This window comes from Scophthalmus maximus, chromosome 1, assembly GCF_022379125.1.
Source record: "Scophthalmus maximus strain ysfricsl-2021 chromosome 1, ASM2237912v1, whole genome shotgun sequence".
Taxonomy (NCBI): domain Eukaryota; kingdom Metazoa; phylum Chordata; class Actinopteri; order Pleuronectiformes; family Scophthalmidae; genus Scophthalmus; species Scophthalmus maximus.
In genome coordinates, this window is record NC_061515.1 from 26,542,267 (window position 1) to 26,559,360 (window position 17,094).

Sequence of the window (17,094 nt, forward strand, 5' to 3'; positions counted from 1 at the left end):
CATTTTGCACTAACTAAAATAAACATCAGTACAGCAACAAAGCTGAATAAAAAAAAAATTGTTACTAAAAATGATTTGCAGTTGGAATAGTATTGAATATGAGCTCTTGTGCAGGTATTGGCGTACACTGTGGCATGTGTGGGCATCTCAGCTTTCGATGCAGGCCTCATAGATGGTGCCAAGGCTGAGGAGGTCATGAACACTCTGCGCACCCTGACCGAGGAGAGCCAGCAGGTCAGCAGAAGACTGTTGTGTCTGGTGGGATTCAAAAATATGAAAGAAAGAGAGAAAAAGAAAATGTATCTCATTGACGCATAAATTCAGTTGTATGCAAAAGTCTTATCAGTACTTATTAACCGAGAGTCTGCTGTTTTCAAGAGCTTTCACCAGATCCTCCTGTAGAATTTTAATATTAATGTGGTTTTGAGTCTAGATGCATGTACATTATTGTCTCAAACCTCATTTGAGAATCATAACAGTGAAATGTGGCGTGTTCTTAGCTGCTTAATGCAACTTGATACTGACATTGTATAACAAACTGCTATGGCTTTGGCTTTTAATTTTATATAGCATACTCTCTATCAGACATATTGGTGATAAAAACCATTAGAACTAGATCCATTCTAGTTCTCACTGCTTGTGCAACTTTTACGTCCAGACCCCAGGGTTCTCCCTTGCTCTAGGGTTGGTGGTCCATGGCCTGTCACTGTCCGGTCATGGTAAAGCGGAGGACATCCACCCTCGACTGCTGGCTGCCTGGATCAAGATCTTACTGGCAGAAGTACTTTTTTCTTTCCTGAACAAAGCTGCATACGTTAAAAATCAGAATCAGTGATTTTCGGATGTGAAGCATGTACCATCACTGTTAATTCGTACACCTTAGATTTAGACTTTCTTTTCCAGACCAAATGATTTACACCTACAGACAAGTTGGTTTCAGCAGAAATGTCTTTGTCTTTCAGGGTTGTCCCACTATGCAGCGACTGGCTGCTGTGAACGGCTTGGTGGCTTTAGTGGGATCTGAGAGTTACCTCATTCAGGTAAGTAAATCCACCCATCAGATTTTTATTGTTATTAAGAGCAAAGCAACATGTTTAAGATTTACTGAGTACTTCAGTAAATGTATCAGAAATGGCTTCTTTCCTGGCTTCTACTACTGAATACATTTTGGCATGTGACAGTCAGTAAAACACAATTGTAGGTTTCCAATGAATGATGCCTTAGCTTGACACACTAATACTTCTCTTCGTCTCATTCCTCACCGAAAAAATCCACAGGATCACTCTGTAGAGTTCAAATGTTTACTTTACACAAAAATAATAATACAGGACGATTGTCAATTCGAAGGTTTCCACAAAATGAATAAGAAAAGGGACAAGTGTTAAGTGCCCAGGTAACCACACCCACATAGATGTCTCGTATCAAAAGCAATTAAAGCGGCACAGATACTAGGAAGCCACAATAATAATAACGTAAGATTGTATAATTGAGATTTTTGAGATTTTACACATTTTCTAAATTATCTAGTCACATTTTAAGTACAACAAAGCAACATAAACTTGTTGTTAAATATCCAAACATCAAATAAAGATGCATTTAGGCTCCAACAATAAGTGTGAATAATGAAATAAATGACTGAATTCCATTTAACTCCTGTTACCAAGGAAAAGTCAGAACGTCTGCCGTGATATGTTACGAAGTCTGTCCTCCATTAAGGAACAAAACAGATTTATATTAGTATTTTAGTTGGTAATCATTGCTGTGTTGGAAATAGGAAAGCCCTGAGAGGCAATATATTTTATCTGTTAAATCAGAAATCGAAGAAAAATCACCTGCCTAGAGACCCTGAGAGGCAAGTGGATTTTTTTGTAACTTGTCTGGCTTTATGTAAGATAATAATAAAGTAAGAATTATTATTATGATTATTATCTATTTATCCTTTATTTTTTTATATAGTTTTAATAACCAGTGTTCCCGCGCAGAAGAGATATTGGGATCTTCCTGGTTAAATAAAGATTCAAACTCAAGTCTCCTAAGTGAAAATCCAGTATTTGACCCATTTATCCACCACTTTCTGCTCAGTATGTGGACTTTATACCGTCTCACCTGACTTCACGAAGCATAAAGTTTCAAGCCAAAAGGAAGACGTGGCTGTAATGTTACATAACCTTCTAAAACACAAATGTGCATGTAGTTTAGAGTGCATGGAGAAATTACAAATCACCTGGAAGTAAACAGCAATACTTTAAGACTTAAAGTAGTCCTGTTACAGTTTAAGTCCTGTTTTGACTGGGTTAGTGTTAGTGGTGGCCAAAATTAACATTACAACTATAAAGACAAAAATATTTTCAATACGCATGCTTCTCATGGCTTTGGCAGGTTAATAATTCTCCTGTTTTCACAAACACTTATCCAGGCATGAATGAAAAATGATCCTGGCAACAACAAAATAAGTGAACATATCACTAGCCTCTCTCAAATAATCTGTAGGGCAATAAACGGATTGAAATAGTTCAATTTACTGTATGTGTGAAGTATTTCCTTGATTGAGGTCGTGAATCTTTTTTCTACATTGCCAGTTTAACCTCCACTTTTTTTTGTATCACAGCTCAAAAGTGATTTGGAGCTTTCCACCCAGCAGCAGAACAGACTGAATGAGGTTATTCGAGCCATCACGCAAGTATGTGACAAATTAACAATGATTTAATAGTAATAAATTGTTATCAGTAATGTTTTGTTTTAATCAGTAAAACTGGGAAATCATGTCAGTAGTATTATTTTTCAAATAATGTGAGACACTTTTGACACTGCTTTTGCAGGGCTGAGTGTTAAAAAACTAAGTTTGGTATTACTTTACTGTCAGTATCACCAGCATACGGCGAAATTCACAATATCCTTGGTAGGGTTTACGTGAAATTAGCACATTCCTGCTCCCCAGAGGATTAGCCTTCTGTTTTGTGTTGAACTCTCCTCTAGTGCCAGCCTCAGGACAACTTTGTGTAACTTTTTAATTCCAGATTTGCATGAAATTTGGCTATCCAGATGAATCTGCCTTTACAACACATTTCCTACTTTCACTCAAGATGATGCGTAATGTGACAGGATCATTGACGCGATGTTTGTGAAGCAGTTGAAGCCTTTTTCGTAGTTCTAATTGCACTGAGCTGTTTATATTACAGATCATAACATTCTCAGGAGCCATTGGCTTGCAGTCCAACTGCGCCTGTCTGGTGGCTCATTTGCATTTGGCCCACATGTCCACCAGCCACAGTCACACAGCAGGTAGGAGCAACACTTAACATATTTGACCGAATCAATATGAAAAGAGTCTCACCATAAACAGTGTGATGTAATGTAACTAGTGGTTTTATGGCATGCAGAAAATCTGTTCATTTGTCCTACTCTAGCCCAGCTGTGTGTTTATTTTTAGACTTTGTTTGACCGGAGTTCAGTACTATATCCTCAAAACCAGTAGCAGCTGCTTGCTGTAATAGGTCGCGTGCATGTTTTTTCTCTCTCAGTTCCTCAGGACTTCAGTTACCTCTCAGAGAAAAGTGTCATCAGATCCATCATTGACTTCATCTCAGAGGCTGAAAAGAAAGGTTTGCAAACTCAACTGTATCTTCTCAGCAGCTCAACACAAAGTATCATCTGGGCCAACCTGAGCTGCATCCAGTCTCTTCATATCTCAAAGCAATTCACATCTTTTAACTTCATGTGTGCCCAGGTCCAGAATTCTGTCCTCCAGCTCTGGTTAAGACTGCTCTGACCCCGCTGGCATCAGTTGGAGCCAGTTTCCAGTACCCACCCATTAACTGGAGCGCTGTGCTGTCTCCTCTGATGAGGCTCAGCTTCGGTAAGAGCTCTCACCGAGCCGCATATGTGCGCTCAAAGACGAGCAGAGTCGGAAGCACCATGTTCAGATGTTTTGTCTTTAACAGGAGAGGATGTCCAGCATCAGTGTGTGGTACTGGCAGCGTGTCAAGCTCAGTCCTCTCAGAGTGCGTCTCTTTTTCTGGGCTCCTGGCTGTCACCGCCGCTTGTGCACAGTCTCAGTGTAAGTTCTTCCTTTGCATAAAATCATAACGTGAAATCATAAGCATTCACAACAGTTTCCACTGAAATTGCACATTGAGGCTTGTATCATCTCCAGAGAATCACACGATTGGTTAATTTTGACTTTTGGGTTCACTGTACTTTTACTTCCCTGAGTAACCCCACAGAGTATTGTTCCTCTTAATTTTCGGTCTTGCAATTTAATCATCATATACTCTTTACAGTCTTTATTGATATGTAGTATTGTCAAAGTTAATCTTTGCATCTTTTCATTTTGAAATATTTAACGCGTTAAAAAAAAGAAACATTTTTACTATAATAAAGGTCAGAAACAGGAAGTAGTTTGAGCGGACGCTCTCTGTGTTGTGCGGACCAAGAGAAATTACTTGACGCATTATATATGGTGTTGCGCGGTCAGCACGAGGTTACGCTCATCGTCTGACAGAAAAAAGCCCTGCATATAATCTGCGGGATGTTTTATTTTTCAGAAACACAGAAAAGGAAGAAAATATGGGTGAATATGTGTGTTGTTGTGCTACAGTTCCTCCCCTGGGTTTCAAGGTTGAATCACTCACTGCCTGTCACAGCACAGCTCACACTGCGGGTGATGGGTTCCCCCAACGTGTCCAGATATTTAGCCTGCTATATACTAATTTGCTTTTTTGGGAGATCTTTCAAAAACATCTCACAATCCTATGATTATTATTATATGATATTAAATATTGTATGATGTATTTGAAAATGAAATGATTACAATCAGTTTTGAAGCATTCAAGACTGAGTGAACTAGATTGCAAACCTGACCAGACATTGGATGCCAGCTTTCAGATCTTGACAGTTTTTGATACAAGACTTGGTTGGTTTCATAAAATACAGCAGTTTTACAGCCTATTCTCCTCTTCCAGCAACGGACCAGGGCTCACCTGTACGAGAACCTGGGCTTGTGGATGAAGCACATTGCCGAGGACAAGCTCCAGGTCTTCGCGGAGAGTCTGGGCCTGCAGCAGTTCCAGGAGGACCTTCGACCGCAGCGCCTGTCCCTGTGCCGCTCCCTTCTGCAGGGCCTCGCTCTGGCCATGGCCCTCCCAAACCCGCCTAGTAACTGCTGGGCAATCCTCTGTTCCACCACCGAGAAGATCTTCACCCTCCTGCCCAACCAAATCCAGGTATGAAGTGAGAGTTTATACTTTGACAAACGACTGTAATGACACAAATTTCTCTTTGACTGTCTATTGTAACTGTTTATTGTTTAAACAATAACTGTTCAGTCCCCACACTTTCAACTGCCTTCATCTTACTCTTCAGATGACACTTGAACTGCTTTTACTGTTAACACATCAACTGACAGTTCCACTGCTTCCTTGTATCGTTCCAGCGGGGGTTCATTTGCTTTCAGTCATTCCACTCCATTTGATTCTTGCGGCCTCTTCAATCACATTTAAATGATTTAAAATGTCCAAATTTTAGTCACATTTATTGTAACTGATGCTTCCACTTCATTCAGCTTGTGAGGGCGTTTCTACATCAGGACTGACTCAAGCAAACAACACGAAAGAAACATCAGATCATCCGCCATTTTGAATGTTTTTTGGGATCTCCTAGCAAACTTTCCTCATCAATGGTCTAGATCTTATTGAGGTGCGAATCAATTACAAATCTAAATCCACCTCAGGAGCGGGAAGGCCTCGGCACTGACATGAATGATTGCACCGTCTATGCTTACACCCAGAACTTCCATTCAACTGCTGTTTCAGGCTATTTCACAAGTTATATTTTGACTTCCACGTCTTCCAATATTTCAAATGTATCAAGTGCAAATCTTTAGCAGCACCTTAAAAAAAGTCATTTGTTTGCTCAGATTGTGACATTATCTAACAACTATATATTTACAGTATTGTGATTATAAACCCTTTTGTTTTAGGATGATGAAGTGGATTTGTACATGGGAGTGGCCAAATGTCTGTCTGAGATGTCCGATACAGAAATTGATAGAATTGCTCAAGTCACAGAGGTACAGTATGATGTTTCTCCCTGCTTCCAGTCTTTGGGCTCTATTTGAAATTATGGAGCAAGTGCCTTTAGATTGTGCCCAAATCCACTTTTCTTAATTTAAATGTTGGGGGGTGACTTATCCTATTCCCTTAAAGAGCCAGATATGCTTGCACCTCGGTGGATTGATATTATAATGATGGATTTGCCAGAGCGCTTCCCTGCAGAGGAAAAGGATCTGTTTAAATACTGTGTATTGCCTCAATCGGTCAAACAATTAAGAAATTGTATTTATCATTACTGCTGCACACACGTGTGTCCTGATAGTGATATGTAGGTGCATTTTGCTGTGTTGATGATGCTCTTTTAAAGAACCGTAAATCACTGCAAATGAAGCAAAATGAGATAATCCTTGTGGAAATATATGCAGTTTTGAGGTGATCAGCATTCATTGCCGTCAGTCGCACTGTCCTGTCCTCAAGCTACCACTGGGAGGCAGCAAAGTCAGATATGTTCACTTTTCACACAGTGGATTTAAAAAAAGGTGAAATAAATGAAATAGGTTCATATGCAGGCTGCATGGTTGTGTAGTGGTTAGCGCTCTCGCCTCACAGCAAGAATGTCCTGGGTTCAAATCCCGGTTTGAGCCAACCAGGGCTTTTCTGTGTGGAGTTTTACTTTTTATAGTTTGCTGATGGAGGTGTACATACAGCTATGTACATGCAGTTATTTACTTCAGCAAATCTTGTAGAGACTGTGACAAACCTACCCCAGCTCTGTTGCTGCCATGTAGAAGCAGCTAACTTTTTTAGATAATGTACATAAAATCATAAACATGTACAGAGGATGAATGTATTACATATGCATGTGTGCGTTTTGGTCTTTTTTTAGACTCAGATGGAGAAGACGTGTTTCATCCTGGCTTACCTGACTTCCCAAGGCAGAGTTCCCCTGCTGGGTCTCAATGACATCATCGCTGGCGTGCTCCGCGGTTGGCCGAGCCAAAGAATCGGCTGGCTCCTCCTTCAAACCTTTTATCAGTGTCGCCTGGCCACCGGCTCCAACACAGGTCTGGGCAGAACTGAGTGGAGCTGCAAAGCTTCTACCGCTGCGTTCACGTGATATGAGAAAAGTGGAAACGCATTATTAACTGATAATATACTTTTCTCCTCATATTACAAGCCATTAAGAGATACTCCATTTTTTTTAACAATTATTAAGCTTTCAAATGCTACTTATGTGTGTGCAGTGGGTTTTAATATTCGTCACACGTCAATATTCGTTTTTGATTAAGCCATTAGAATGTGCACTAACATACAGGTTGAAGTGATTCATTTGTTGGTGAGACACTCTTCTTAGCATTTGCTTTCTGTTTTTTTTCTGTCCATGAGGTGTATTTGATGTGTTTAATTGTTGTGTATTAAAATGCAGATGGTTTTGTTCTTTTTAACAGTTGTCTCCAAACGACTGGAGTGGCTCCTGGAGCTGATGGGCCACATCCGAAATGTTGCCTACGGTGCAACCTCTGTCCAATGTGGAGACACCAGACTGGTAGGTTTCTGAGCCATGCCGACAAACTGCAGTGTGGGATATTTCTAGAGCTGAGTGATGTTGCCACATGCCACAGATTGCTCTCTGTGCTGTATGTTGGAACAATGTAAGCCTTGCTCTGTGACATTGTCAAACTCGCTGTTAGTTTCACTCAGATGTAGGTGTAGTTTGCATCCACAGCAGCTGTTTTTCAGTACAAAAACTTTGTTGAAGCCACTGTCCACTACCTACTCAGCAGCAAACAGCAGACAGATACAGTAAGAGAGCAGCTGGTGAACTTGGTGGAGCATTTAGCAGCATTTTCTTTGAGGTGGTGGAGACCAAAACAGAGCTCAAAACCGAGTGAATATGTGCTGCCTCTAAGTAACCAAAAAATCAGGTAATCCTCAACGGAAAGTACAGGACCATCAATATTGACTGACGTAAATGCAGCATGGACATAATACTATAGAGCACAATATGTCTTTCTGTTGAATTGAAATGCATTGAATTTGAACTAAATCTTTAGAGCTATTTTAATGCCCAGAAAAAGTGTCACGACATCTGGAACTAAAGTCTTTTAAAACTGATTAGGTCACTGATCATGGAAATTTCACTGAAAATAGATTTCCTTCGTTTTTCTGCAGGCCACAGACTTCCTGTTCCAGGTCTTTGCTGCTGCTGTAGTTTCCTGGGGTGACCATTTCATGCCCTTCCTGCTCGGCATCAGGGCCCAGTGGTTACCATGGCATCAGGGCTCCAGGCCTCGAGCTCTACAACACAGTCTGTACGGACAGGAGTCTCTCACTGAACATGCCCTGCCGCAGTGCCTGCTGGGAGTGCCCCACAGCTTGACTCTGCTTCTGAACAAAGAGCCCTGGAGCAGCCAGATACAAAAGGTTAGTGTTTCTGCTCACGGCACCTTCAGTGCACAAAGTGCAACTCCTCAGTCTGGAGTTTAGGGCCCTACCTGGAGGGTGGAGAGATTACATGGGGTAATGGCAGATTGGATGGTTCTCCCTTTGTCTGATTATTATCATTTACGTTTTGGGATAGTTTGTCTCTGTTAGACAAGAAAATGACAGCATGTAACTAGAGTGAGTGTCTATGTCTTCTGTCTGTCTGTCTCAGTTCATAGACTGGTTTCTCAGCATAACAGAAAGTCCTGAGCAGAGTGTGTCAACTGCAACCCTCAGCACAGCCAAAGGTAAAAATACACAAATGTAAAATTCCCAAACAAAAACAGTGCACACTACTTGTGAGCAGCAGCAGTCTAAATGTTACAGCACTGACTGTACTGAAATGTTGAGCAACACAAATAGTAGTGTTGATGCCATTCATACATACTGAAGCTTATAGTGTCTCAGTTGCTAACGGTCAGAATACTTGGTAAGAAAAGGGACTTTTTGAGTTCAGTAAGAAACGATGTGGCTGCATTAATTACCCATAAAGTTGTCCTGTAGAGTCTTTGACCACTTGTGCCACTGTGGAGCAAAGTGTGTTGATGAGCCTGTCTCATCAACACACAGAGAGACACTATTCCTGACTCTCTGTGTATTGTGCTCTACCAGCAGGCACATGACACAGGTGACATGATACCTGTTCCTGTTGAGATTAGGAATGGCCAACTGTGGTACTTCAATTCCTGCAGTCCAAAGTTAAAGTTACATCACACATTCACAAGAGCAAGAAACACATTGTTGGCAGAAACAAAAGAAGAGTCCTTTTTTTGCTTGTAAGAGTGGTTTATTTGATCATCCTTGTGTTGTGGTTTCAGCTGCTCTGTTGGCCCTGAAGTACTCTGCTGAGTTCAAGAGGAAAACTGTGTGGACCAGAGCTTATGGCTGGTAGCCCAATCGAGCCACAATATTCTGTTACAATGGCAACACCTACGCTCTCATGCAGAATCCGTGCCAGAGTTCCAGCACACAAGCTGCATCTCTCCTGCCTGAGCTTGTAGGACATGGATACAGTGACGGCTGTGAGGCTCACTGCAGCACCAGACTTTTAGCATTCATGAGCTTAGTTAGAAACTGCACTGCCACTGTAGCTCTACTCCAATCACATGTGAGAAAGATGTCAAGAGGTAAGTGCTCTGTCAAACAACATTTAAATTAAAAGTATCAAAACTTTTAATGATAAATCTCATTTTGTGACTTTTGGGTCTTTAAAGCCCCAGTGTATTTTTGTACCTTTCTGGCGGCATCTGGTGGTGAAGTTACGAACAGCAACCGACTGAGCATCCGACGGGACATTTTATGGTGGCGCACCGCTTATTCCGTTTCCGGTTTCCCGCAGCGCTGGAAATTCAACGCGAATGTGACACATTCTGGACCGTATTCTACAACCAAATTTAATGCTGCGTTCAGGTATGCCTCAGAACTCGGACCCCGGAAGTCAGGGTGGAGATTTTTTCCGCCCTCCCGAGTCGCAGTGGAACCGAAACGCAGCACAACACGACACAGCAAACATTTACAGAGGTCGGGTTTCTCTAATGTAACTATATTTAATTATTCAAAGTTGAGGAAAAAACATTGGTTCTTTGTTACAGGTGATTATGCATATATATGAACGAACAATTATGGACAATATATTCAATTTCTGTGAATACGTTCTTCTAAATAGTACACACTGTAGCTTTAAACAAATTCTAACAAGTCAACCTCACTGAATTAAAAAGATGGAGAAGTTTTAGGATTTCAAGTCCTCACTCTCTTTAAAAAGAAAAATCTGAACTTCAGAGGAAGTCTCTGGGAGCCTTAAATTGCCCAAGTCTTAGGTTCTTTAACTCAATGAGTCATTTCCTTTTCAGCTTGTTGTTCCATTTCTCCAGGCGGTGTTGTCTCTCCTTCAGCAGCTGCCACACTGTTACAGAGGCTCCTGGAAAGACAGCACACAAAGATGGCTATTGCAGACCTGTCTGTGCAAATATTGTCCAAAACATTTGCAGGCAAACAGAATAGCAGCCGGAGTTCAGCTAGTGAGACAATAGTGTGAGAGGATAGTTTGCCTTCAAGTATGTTGGTTGCAAAGTGTTTGGTAATAACACGTCTGCCTTATGAACGGACAACAAGTTAAGACATGATAAGCCACAGCTCAGTGTCATTTCTGTTTTTAAAAGCTGTGAACAGGCAGCAGGGGCAAAGGAGACTCCTGTGGGGCCTGCAGGCCTCATAATCAAGACGGGGGTCATGAATGTATGTACAAAATTTCAAGCAGTTCACAAACCTTTCCTATTACATTTAAGTCTTGACTAAAACAATGGACTGACTGACCTGCATGGCTACAAACGACAGCTTGTGGTTTTAGAGGAGTTATGTGCTGGGACTGTTTCTTGTCTAACAAGAATGTGTCCATCCACCCCATAGTTGGTTGGGGTGGATACAAAAGTAAGGCAACAAAACTTCTTGTTCAGGTTAAAAAAAGCCAGAAGGATCTACCCTGTGATCGTCAGGGGAAATAAGAACGTATCTACCATCTGTACAAAGGCGGCTATTGAGATCTTTTGCATGCTTAATAGATTGCATCTCTCAGAATCGTGTCTTATAGTGTTAAAATTAGGGATGTCCCGATCCGATATTTCATATTGGTATCGGGGGAATATTGGCCAAAATGGCTGGATCGGATATCGGCAGATACTCGAGGTTGCAGGATCGGTATCGGATCGGACGCCAAAAAGTGGTGTCCTCCCATCCCTAGTTAAAATCCTCTGTGATTTGCCAGCTGATGCCTTTAAATGTTTGAATTTGTTGCTCATAGTGAACCCCACCACTGCAGTCCATGTGTGTCTCTGATGCAGTGTAGTCGGAACACTGGCCAACTCCTCTTACCAAGAGCGAGAACAGGCAGGGAGACCAGCAGGTTGAAGGGGACGTGAATGTGCGTCGAGTCTGCTGCCGTTGGCTCAATGTACGGCAGGGCCTGGTATATGATGACGCCTGAAGAAGACAGGGTTTTTTTTAGTACAAAATACAGTATAGTAAGTTCTTTAAAGCCCAGCTGATAACCTGTCTAAATTTTTCTTAAACCCATTTTAAAATGTCCTACAGATCAACATGATGGCGTTGGCTGACACAGAACCAGCGGTGACTGGTTATCTGTCCACTTTGCCTCCGTGTCTAGATTGTGTTTGGTCGCAGTGAACAGCAGTGTCCTCTCAAACACACACACACACCACTCAGAATGAGCTGTCCTCACACACACTTCCTGACACCTTATCAACGGCAAGTCATTTCCTGCATGCTCACCACTTCCCTTGCACAACGCCAGTCTGCGATGCATTCCAGTGAGGCTCGTGTTGTTGAGTATGTGTGACGCCGAACGTATTGATGTGTCCGCGATCAAGGGGCAAAACTAAAGGTAGTAAACGGATCTGGTCACCTTCAGTGGCGACCGACAGGATGTACAAGGGGATCCAGAGTGTGTAGCGAGTCCACAGCATGGCGACGGAGGGCGTGTCCATTACTTGCAGAAGCTCGTGTGGGTATCTGTCAACAAACGGCTCACATCAGAATGTTGGCTAAGGTTTTGGAAGGGCATGGTATAATACTGTACTTTCAGTTATTTCAATCAGGTAAACACACAAAGTGTTAGTTCACAATGGTGGTGTCAGACTTTCAACAAGCGCCCAGCGGGTGAGGTTTTTAATCGTTAAACGGCTCTGTTATGTCAGAGAAGTCTGTCGTAGTGATGAGCCCACAGAGATGCATCGCCCGACTCTACGGCTCGCTCAGCTCGTCGTTAAGTTGTCCGCCCCTCAACTTCACTGTTTTGGTTCATTCTCTTGGCGTCGTCTTCAGCTGCAGCGAAAAATCTCTAATGACCCACTGTTCACTATTTGCTCAGCAGCAGACCGCGGACAGACACAGCAGCGGGGGGGGGGGGTCGAGGTCGAGTGGAACATTTAACAGCAAAAGATACGTTTTCTCAGGTGTTTGAGACCAAAGACAGAGCGCCGCAGGCCCTGTTAAATACAACGGAACGTCCGAAAACTTTATTTCATTTGCTCAATTCTGTAGCAATACTACAATTGCTCCAAATGCTCCAACTTCAATTCACTAGTCAATTATTACAGGGGCTTGTCTTCTAAGGGCCATTCATCTGCAAAGTAGTTTGGATTGAATTCGAGCCAGTAAATGTCAATTTACTCTATCTTGCCAAACTAGTTTGCACATAAAAGATACCCACCGTCCACTCTATTATGGCCATGCAAAAGAGAATGTGTGAAATAAATTGAGTCTGGTAAAAAAAAAAAAAAAAGAGCAGCTGGTGCCCCTACATTCCTGAAAGGCCCCGTTTTCCATCTGTCATTTATAAAGTAAGTAAATAAATAAATAAGCACAGACGGAAAGGAGGAAGGGGAAATGCAAACAAGTTGTAAGTGGTGTGCCTACCGCAAGAGGTCCAGGATGTTCCACATCATGAACTGGACACACACAACTGGTTTACTCTGCATCTCCTCCAGCACGATGACCAAGATGAGCAGGAGGTTCTTCTCCATTACCTTGAGACAGCAAATGGCTTGCACAACTGTTACCAATGCATTTAGATTATTACATTGCGATAGCGCCATTCATAATGACACCCCGCGGAGTTTGAGCCGGGATCACGCACTTGGATGAAGCGAGGAAGGAGTCGGGCTTTCTCGATCCCGTCTGCGATGTGGAAAAGCTCGAGGATGGAGAGCAGCTGGCAGAGACTCATCACAAAGCCGACCGAGTAGAACGTGTCTGCTAGGGCATCTGCAATGGTAAAAATCATTTAAGTTGTTCTGCCTCCCAGCGAGTTAAGACCAATGTTGGTTTACAGAGCTGGGGTCTCATTTATAAATCTGTGCGTAGGATCCTTACTGAAAGTGTACGTGGGCCCAAAAGACCCAAAATGGCGTACGCCGTACGCACGGGTCAGAGTTCGCCTACGGTTTGTTTATAGATCACGACCTGTGCGTGGGAAGTGGCGTACGCGCTGTTTCCAGCCCCCGTTTTGTGCGTACGCCACCTTTATAAATGAGACCCCTGGTCTTGCCCTGTTGACTTGTTCCCCAACGCTTCGACCGAGCTCACCTTGACCAAATTTGAGGAACCTGGCTATGGTGTTAGCCAGTATCCACGTGTGTCCGCAGAACTGGAACAGGTTATATGTGAAAATGTAGACATGCCTGAAGCTGAGCCTGCGTGCGAAAAGACAAAAAAAAGAGGTCACAATTTGACCGTCTGAAGTCTCATCTTTCAAAGGACTTTGACCTTTGACATTTACGTTTAGTATTTTGGGAAACACGCCGTTCATTTTCACGCTGAGAGTAAGATTAGTAAATGAATAACCGTCTTGCTTGGCTCGGCATAAAGACTGGAAGCAAGAGAAAACTGCTAGACTTGGTTTCACCTCCGTCCCCTGTGCCCAGCCAAGAGGTCAGTACCACGACGCACAGCAACCCACTCCAAAACCTCTCGTATGAGTTTGAGTATGGATTAAATAGCATGTGAATGATTGAGCTTTAGACGTGTATTTTTTTTAGATTTAGACAGAGCAATCCATTTCTCCATGGTGTAACTTATAAGAGTGATATAGATCCACCAACGGACACAAAATATCTATCTGTTCCCCTTAAATTGCTGCTTAAACAGTTATAATGGAAGGAGTAATTATCCACAATGAGTACTTTTTCCTTCATTTGTTTGTCCGTGTAATGTGCAATTTATGTGCAAGACATTTCATTTTACTGATACTGACATGTACTTAAGTGGAAGTACCCAAATCCTCTACTTAAGTGCAATAACTTTAATCGCATTAAAAGTCCTGCATTCACAGGTCACCGGTCGGGAGCCGTGATTCATTTTTTCGTCCACTGGGGGCAGCAGACCAAACTGAACACATCTGAACTGTGGCACATGTTTTAGCAAACGGATGGTTTAGGTGCACATTCAACATGCACAAACCTTGTCATTCGTTTTGAGTCTTGATCGTCTAAACTCCGTTTGGGTCTCCACCCACCAACTTCAGAAAGTGAAAGGCTCCAGGATTTTTCTACAACTGCTAGATGCTCCACTGTGTTCACCAGCGGCTCTTGCGTATCGGAGCATTTCCGAGCTTTAACAGTCACTGGAAGTCAGGTGACAGAGCGGTGAGACTTGGCGAAGTCGCAGGGCGTAGAATAAAACAATGAGCTAGAACAGGCTAAAAAAAGCACTAGGGGAATTGAGATAAACTGCAGAGTTGGTGATAATTCTCTGAGGGTTAATGACCATGAGTAACAGGGTTCATATAAAAAATGATGAACTTTTAATGTGGGACTTGTCACTCATCCAAGAAGCCATCATTAGGACTAAGGTATGCTTTTATATACCTTTACAGTACATATACATACAATATAGGGATATAAAGGGATTAAGCTCTAAAATCATTCACTTAAACTAAAATAAAATTAAAGTGAGCTCAGATTGAAGGCTCCTACATTCAAAAAATGAGCAGCCTTCCAAGGAATTCGTTATTGCGACAACTCATTTTTTCACCGATTTAACAAGCAAAATAAATTGGTTTTCAACACAGACTGAAGATTAAAATGAAATGATTCAAAGAAAACACCCTGGGTCACTTCAGAAGCACTCGTCTCATGGGTTCAACTTTCCTGCAGATTTGTTAATCGCCCCAGAGCTGGCTCGCCTTTCATTCCTCGACACGCCCTCATAATACAGAACATTCCTCCTACTGTGAGAGCTGAGGGCCGCTTTACTCTTTAATACTCACGTACATTCTCCTCAAGTCTTGCTTTTGGTCCCCTTGTTTCAGGTCAGAGGGAGCAGGTCAGAATCCCTCACAGAGTTCCAGGAGGTTCATCTTCACAAGTGCAGTTTGTGGTTCTGTGCAGCAGCAGCAGCAGCAGGCAGAGACCCGCCTCTTACTGCATCGTCCTCCTCAGCTGGAAGCAGGAAAATGGTGCAATGTCTCTGTTTGGCAGTGTTTCCTCACGCCGACTGAAGCCGTCATTACTTTACAGCGAGAGGGAAGTGGACATTCCATGTGTGAAAGATAGACACGGGTTAGTGCCAGCCCCTTCTGAGAAAACTAAGAGTTGTCTGCCAAGAACACACACAGGCCAGGAGAGAAAGGAGGGAGAGGTAGCAACACACACACACACACACACACACACACACACACACACACACACACACACACACGTCTGGCATGTCAGAATTAGCAGCAGGAACAAGTCAAACCCTTCTGGTGCCCCCCAGTGGAATATCAACAACATCACTTGCCTCAGAATCTACTTTATGGTTCAAGTGAAACCGAAAAAAGAAAATTCTTTGAATACCGTTATTGCATTAATATGACTGACCCATGGAAATATTATTATTGACCACATACCACTGATGAACTGAACTGTCCCACAACAGCACACTTTACGTGTAAATGTAAGCAGTTTAGTGTCACGGGTGTGAAGGAGCAGGACCCAAATAAGGTACAAAGAGTATAGAAACGCAGACTAAACAAAATCCAACTCTCCAAACCTCAAATCCTTGGTTTTTTTGCACGTCCTTCAAAATTTAGATTTATATTCCCTATTTTTGGTTTTGCTTTGCTGTGTGTGTGTGTGTGTGTGTGTGTGTGTGTGTGTGTGTGTGTGTGTGTGTGCGTGCGTGCGTGCGTGCGTGCGTGCGTGCGTGCGTGCGTGCGTGCGTGCGTGCGTGCGTGCGTGCGTGCGTGCGTGCGTGCGTGCGTGCGTGCGTGCGTGCGTGCGTGCGTGTGTGTGTGTGTCGGCACTCCGAGTATGGAGAATACTCGGAGTGGAATAAATATTGATGATTGTTTTGACTGGATTTGTTTTTTTTAATGGTTTTTAATAGTCTATTATAAATTGTTGTTGTTTTTTTGGGCGGGGATGTGGTAGCATGTTTTAAAAATTATCTTGTGTTCTGAGCCTAATTTGCTGTCACCCGTATCAATACAGAATCTGAGTTTGACCTAAAGTGTAAATTGAATGCTGGCTGACCCGCGGCCCCGGCCACAGACACAAAGATTCTTCTTCCTTGTGCTCCACTTAAAGTGGCCATAGGCGGTCGTTTCGTACAGCACAGAGTCTCCAGTTTAAAGGAAGGAAGGGGATGTAACCTTTTCTTATCTTTGCCCCCACTCTTTGCTGATGAAAAGCCAGTGACAGATGGAAAACAGATTAGTTTGATCTCTATCATAGCACTATCATATCCTTTCTGAAATTACAGCTCATTCTTCTGTATCGCCGCGGAGTGTGTGCAGAATATGACCTTTCAGCCAAGGCCAGTGTTGGTGAGGCAGGCTCAAAAAGCTGCGTGATGGAATTCTGCATCTAGTTAGTTGGCCACCAGTTCTTTGAAGAAGAGCTGATGTCATTTACGAAGATGACCCATTGAAAATAAAATGGAAATATTATAGGCTTTCATGGCTGGCTAGAGCTTGGATGGACACATGGGCTGTAGCTAATTTGAACTGACAAAATAATCTTTACATAAAGAGTTGGCTCAGTTGCCATGAAGATGTTTAATT

General features: G+C 42.6%; 2 protein-coding genes across 8 annotated transcripts in view; one reads left to right on the plus strand and one right to left on the minus strand.

The window, feature by feature from the left end:
• Positions 1-9,711, plus strand: part of focad (focadhesin) — a 48,166-nt gene extending 38,455 nt beyond the window's left edge. For 4 of the 6 annotated variants that reach the window (XM_035622692.2, XM_035622675.2, XM_035622699.2 and 1 more), the window contains exons 30-44: positions 115-234; positions 659-781; positions 963-1,040; positions 2,609-2,680; positions 3,180-3,282; positions 3,522-3,602; positions 3,728-3,856; positions 3,942-4,057; positions 4,962-5,222; positions 5,978-6,067; positions 6,937-7,114; positions 7,499-7,596; positions 8,223-8,474; positions 8,707-8,782; positions 9,353-9,711. In XM_035622692.2, coding sequence (XP_035478585.2) covers positions 115-234; positions 659-781; positions 963-1,040; positions 2,609-2,680; positions 3,180-3,282; positions 3,522-3,602; positions 3,728-3,856; positions 3,942-4,057; positions 4,962-5,222; positions 5,978-6,067; positions 6,937-7,114; positions 7,499-7,596; positions 8,223-8,474; positions 8,707-8,782; positions 9,353-9,426 — 1,851 coding nt within the window. In that variant the 3' untranslated portion in view covers positions 9,427-9,711. Of the gene's footprint in view, positions 1-114; positions 235-658; positions 782-962; positions 1,041-2,608; positions 2,681-3,179; positions 3,283-3,521; positions 3,603-3,727; positions 3,857-3,941; positions 4,058-4,961; positions 5,223-5,977; positions 6,068-6,936; positions 7,115-7,498; positions 7,597-8,222; positions 8,475-8,706; positions 8,783-9,146; positions 9,239-9,352 lie in introns of all 6 variants that reach the window. The other 2 variants (XR_004789786.2, XR_004789785.2) reach the window with 2 other exon arrangements.
• Positions 9,712-10,056: 345 nt separating this feature from the next.
• On the minus strand, positions 10,057-15,700 carry hacd4 (3-hydroxyacyl-CoA dehydratase 4). 2 transcript variants are annotated; one of them, XR_007030477.1, is made up of 7 exons: positions 15,323-15,700; positions 13,638-13,744; positions 13,189-13,316; positions 12,969-13,078; positions 11,823-12,062; positions 11,406-11,513; positions 10,057-10,455 (listed from the first exon to the last, which is right to left on the minus strand). XR_007030477.1 is itself a non-coding variant. In XM_035622754.2 (7 exons), coding segments are annotated over exons 1-7 (645 nt in total). In that variant the 5' UTR covers positions 15,325-15,689; the 3' UTR covers positions 10,057-10,372. The 2 variants fall into 2 exon arrangements, 1 of the variants encoding a protein (XP_035478647.2); XM_035622754.2 differs by having other exon boundaries at positions 11,956-12,062; positions 15,323-15,689.
• Positions 15,701-17,094: the final 1,394 nt, after the last annotated feature.

What these genes read in the sequence shown, in the direction of transcription:
- hacd4 (XM_035622754.2), bottom strand. An exon ending in TCCTTCCTCGCTTCATCCAA is followed by an intron (nt 13,079 to 13,188) that starts GTGCGTGATCCC and finishes TGCTGTCTCAAG; the next exon opens with GTAATGGAGAAGAACCTCCT. An exon ending in CCTGTCGGTCGCCACTGAAG is followed by an intron (nt 11,514 to 11,955) that starts GTGACCAGATCC and finishes TGTCTTCTTCAG; the next exon opens with GCGTCATCATATACCAGGCC.